General features: G+C 65.4%; 1 protein-coding gene across 1 annotated transcript; it reads left to right on the top strand.

The window, feature by feature from the left end:
• Nucleotides 1-318: 318 nt before the first annotated feature.
• On the top strand, nt 319-2,506 carry LOC113206422 (protein hunchback; the record flags this gene model as incomplete). Its single annotated transcript, XM_052276801.1, has 3 exons — nt 319-531; nt 614-1,065; nt 1,145-2,506. Coding segments are annotated over exons 1-3 (2,000 nt in total), but the record flags the coding sequence as incomplete, so codon positions are not given.
• Between the last annotated feature and the right edge of the window lie 6 nt (nt 2,507-2,512).

Here is a 2,512-nt window from a genome sequence, read left to right as displayed (position 1 = left end):
CCCCCTCGCCTCCCCCTCCCCGTTGCATGACTCGAAGCGGTAATTAGCACTACGACAGTTTCGGACTTATTGCCCGGCATTGTCAGCGGAAGAAAAACGACTTTGCCGGGAAAGATTTTTGAGGCCATTTCGTGGTTTTTATAGCCGCCTGGGACGGGACCAGCGCGCGCCCGCCTTTCTGGAAACGTCCGCAGTCTGAGCGGATTATGCATTGCGTTCGCTTCTGGGATTAAAATCGTTTTTTTCTGAAGTCGGTGCCTTACAGTGAACTACTTTAAGATATGAGAAAACCATGAAAAAACAAAAGTATGTAATGTGTTTTCTTTCTTCCCTCCCCAGGTGACCATGAGCGTGTCTGTGCCTTCCATGAACGCGGCCATGGGCCGTCTGACCGGGCCGCTGTCCTCGCCACTGTCCAGCATGCTGGGCTACGACGGCGCCATGCACGGCAGCCTGATGGTGGGGACGCCCGCGGCCGCCTCCCCCCGCACCTCCCCGCACCACAGCGCCACCTGGGGGTGTCCGCAAGTGGTGAGTACACCCTCCGCACTCGACTCGCCGCCTTGTAACAACGCGATGGCCCCTCTAATCCGTGTTTTATTGTTCTTTGCAGAAGCAGGAGCCGATCGATCGTGACCACGACAGCAGCGGCGTGTCCTCCATGGCGTCCTCCATGGCCCACGGCTCGTCCTTCTTGTCCTCGGCGGCCAACACCTCGCCCAGCTCGAGCTCGTCGGCCGGCTCGCCGCCCGGTCACCACGGCTACCACCACCTCCACCACCCCTCCAGCCCCGCCGGCGCGGCCGCCCCCGTCCACAGCACCCCGGTGGCGCCGCACCCCGGCCCCGCCTCCAGCCCGCCCACCTCTGCCGCCCCCGCGGCCGCGTCGGTGCCCAGGACGCCCGGCTCTGTGGACGACAACAGCCGATCGTCGACGTGCTCCAACTCGGAGGATGACGCCGACGAGCAGGTCCGCCGCCTGCGCGCCACCCTGGAGGGCACCGTCAACGGCGGCCACGCGTCGCCGCTGCAGTGCCAGCTGTGCAGCTTCACGGCCGACAGCAGGTGCGTTTCGCTAGGCTGCGTGACCCTTTTGCTCTTTGCTTTGAACGTGTGCCTAACCCAACCCTTTCCCGACCCGCAGGGAGCGCCTCTCCGAGCACGTGGCCGCGCACTTCAAGTGCACGCTGTGCGACTTCTCCGCCGCCTCCACCGAGGGCCTCCGCGCGCACCTCCAGGACGCGCACGACCTCCAGATGCCGCAGCAGATGTCGCCGCAGCCCTGCGAGGACGGCTACTCGGAGCAGGACCAGGAGGAGGACCTGGAGGGCGTCGCCACGCCGCGCGTCAACTCGCAGGGCAAGGTGAAGACGTTCCGCTGCAAGCAGTGCGACTTCGTCGCCGTGACCAAGCTCGACTTCTGGGAGCACACCAAGCTCCACATCAAGCAGGAGAAAATGCTGTGCTGTCCCAAGTGCCCTTTCGTGACGGAATACAAGCACCACCTCGAGTATCACCTGCGCAACCACTTCAACTCCAAGCCGTTCAAGTGTGACAAGTGTTCATACTCGTGCGTCAACAAGTCCATGCTGAACTCGCACCTCAAGTCCCACTCGAACGTGTACCAGTACCGCTGCGCCGACTGTACCTACGCCACCAAGTACTGCCACTCCCTCAAGCTCCACCTGAGGAAGTACGGCCACCAGCCCAGCATGGTGCTGAACCCTGACGGCTCGCCCAACCCGCTGCCCATCATCGACGTGTACGGGACCCGGAGGGGCCCCAAGAGCAAGACGTCCAAGGCCGCGCAGGCCGCGCTGCAGCAGCACCAACTGCAGCAGCAGGTGCCGCTGTCCCCGCAGCAGTTCGGCATGTTCCCCAACCCGTACGGCCTGCCACCCATCTTCCCGTACCCGGCCGGCCCCCAGGACGCCGCCATTGCCGCCCCCGCGGCCCCCGCGCCAGTGGCACCGAGGCAGGGCAGCCCGCTCCTCCACCGCTGCAACTACTGCGAGTTCTCGACCCCCGAGGCCGAAGTGCTCGCACAGCACGTGTTCGTCCACGCCGAGGCCATGCAGAGCAACCTGATGCAGTACTTCTCGTCCAACAACAACAACAACTACTATCAGGACGACGCCAAGGGCTACTTTGGCAAGACCGTCCCCCCGCCGGTCAGGCAAGCGTCTCCACCCGCCGTGGTCGCGCCGCCCCCGGCCCAGTCACCACCGAGGACGCCGTCGAGCCCCGTCAAGGTAGCGCCGTCGCCTGCCGCCGCGACGCCCGTGGCGGCGCCTGTGGCCGCCCTGGACCTGAGCAAGCCGGAGACCGGCGTCCAGGAGGAGGTTCGGGAGACCAAGAACAGGCGGAAGGGGCGGGCCTTCAAGCTGGAGAGGATCGCCATGCGCCTGCAGCACCAGTCCTCCGGGGACGAGGCCGAGCCGGACCAGCTGCTCGTCAAGGTGCCTCGGCTCAGCGCTGAGGCTCCCGCCGCCTCTGCCGGCCCCGCGCCCAC

This window comes from Frankliniella occidentalis, unplaced genomic scaffold, assembly GCF_000697945.3.
Source record: "Frankliniella occidentalis isolate FOCC.00 unplaced genomic scaffold, Focc_3.1 Scaffold4454, whole genome shotgun sequence".
Lineage (NCBI taxonomy): Eukaryota > Metazoa > Arthropoda > Insecta > Thysanoptera > Thripidae > Frankliniella > Frankliniella occidentalis.
The sequence above is the reverse complement of the archived record's forward strand: the minus strand, read 5'-3'. Positions and strand labels throughout refer to the sequence as shown.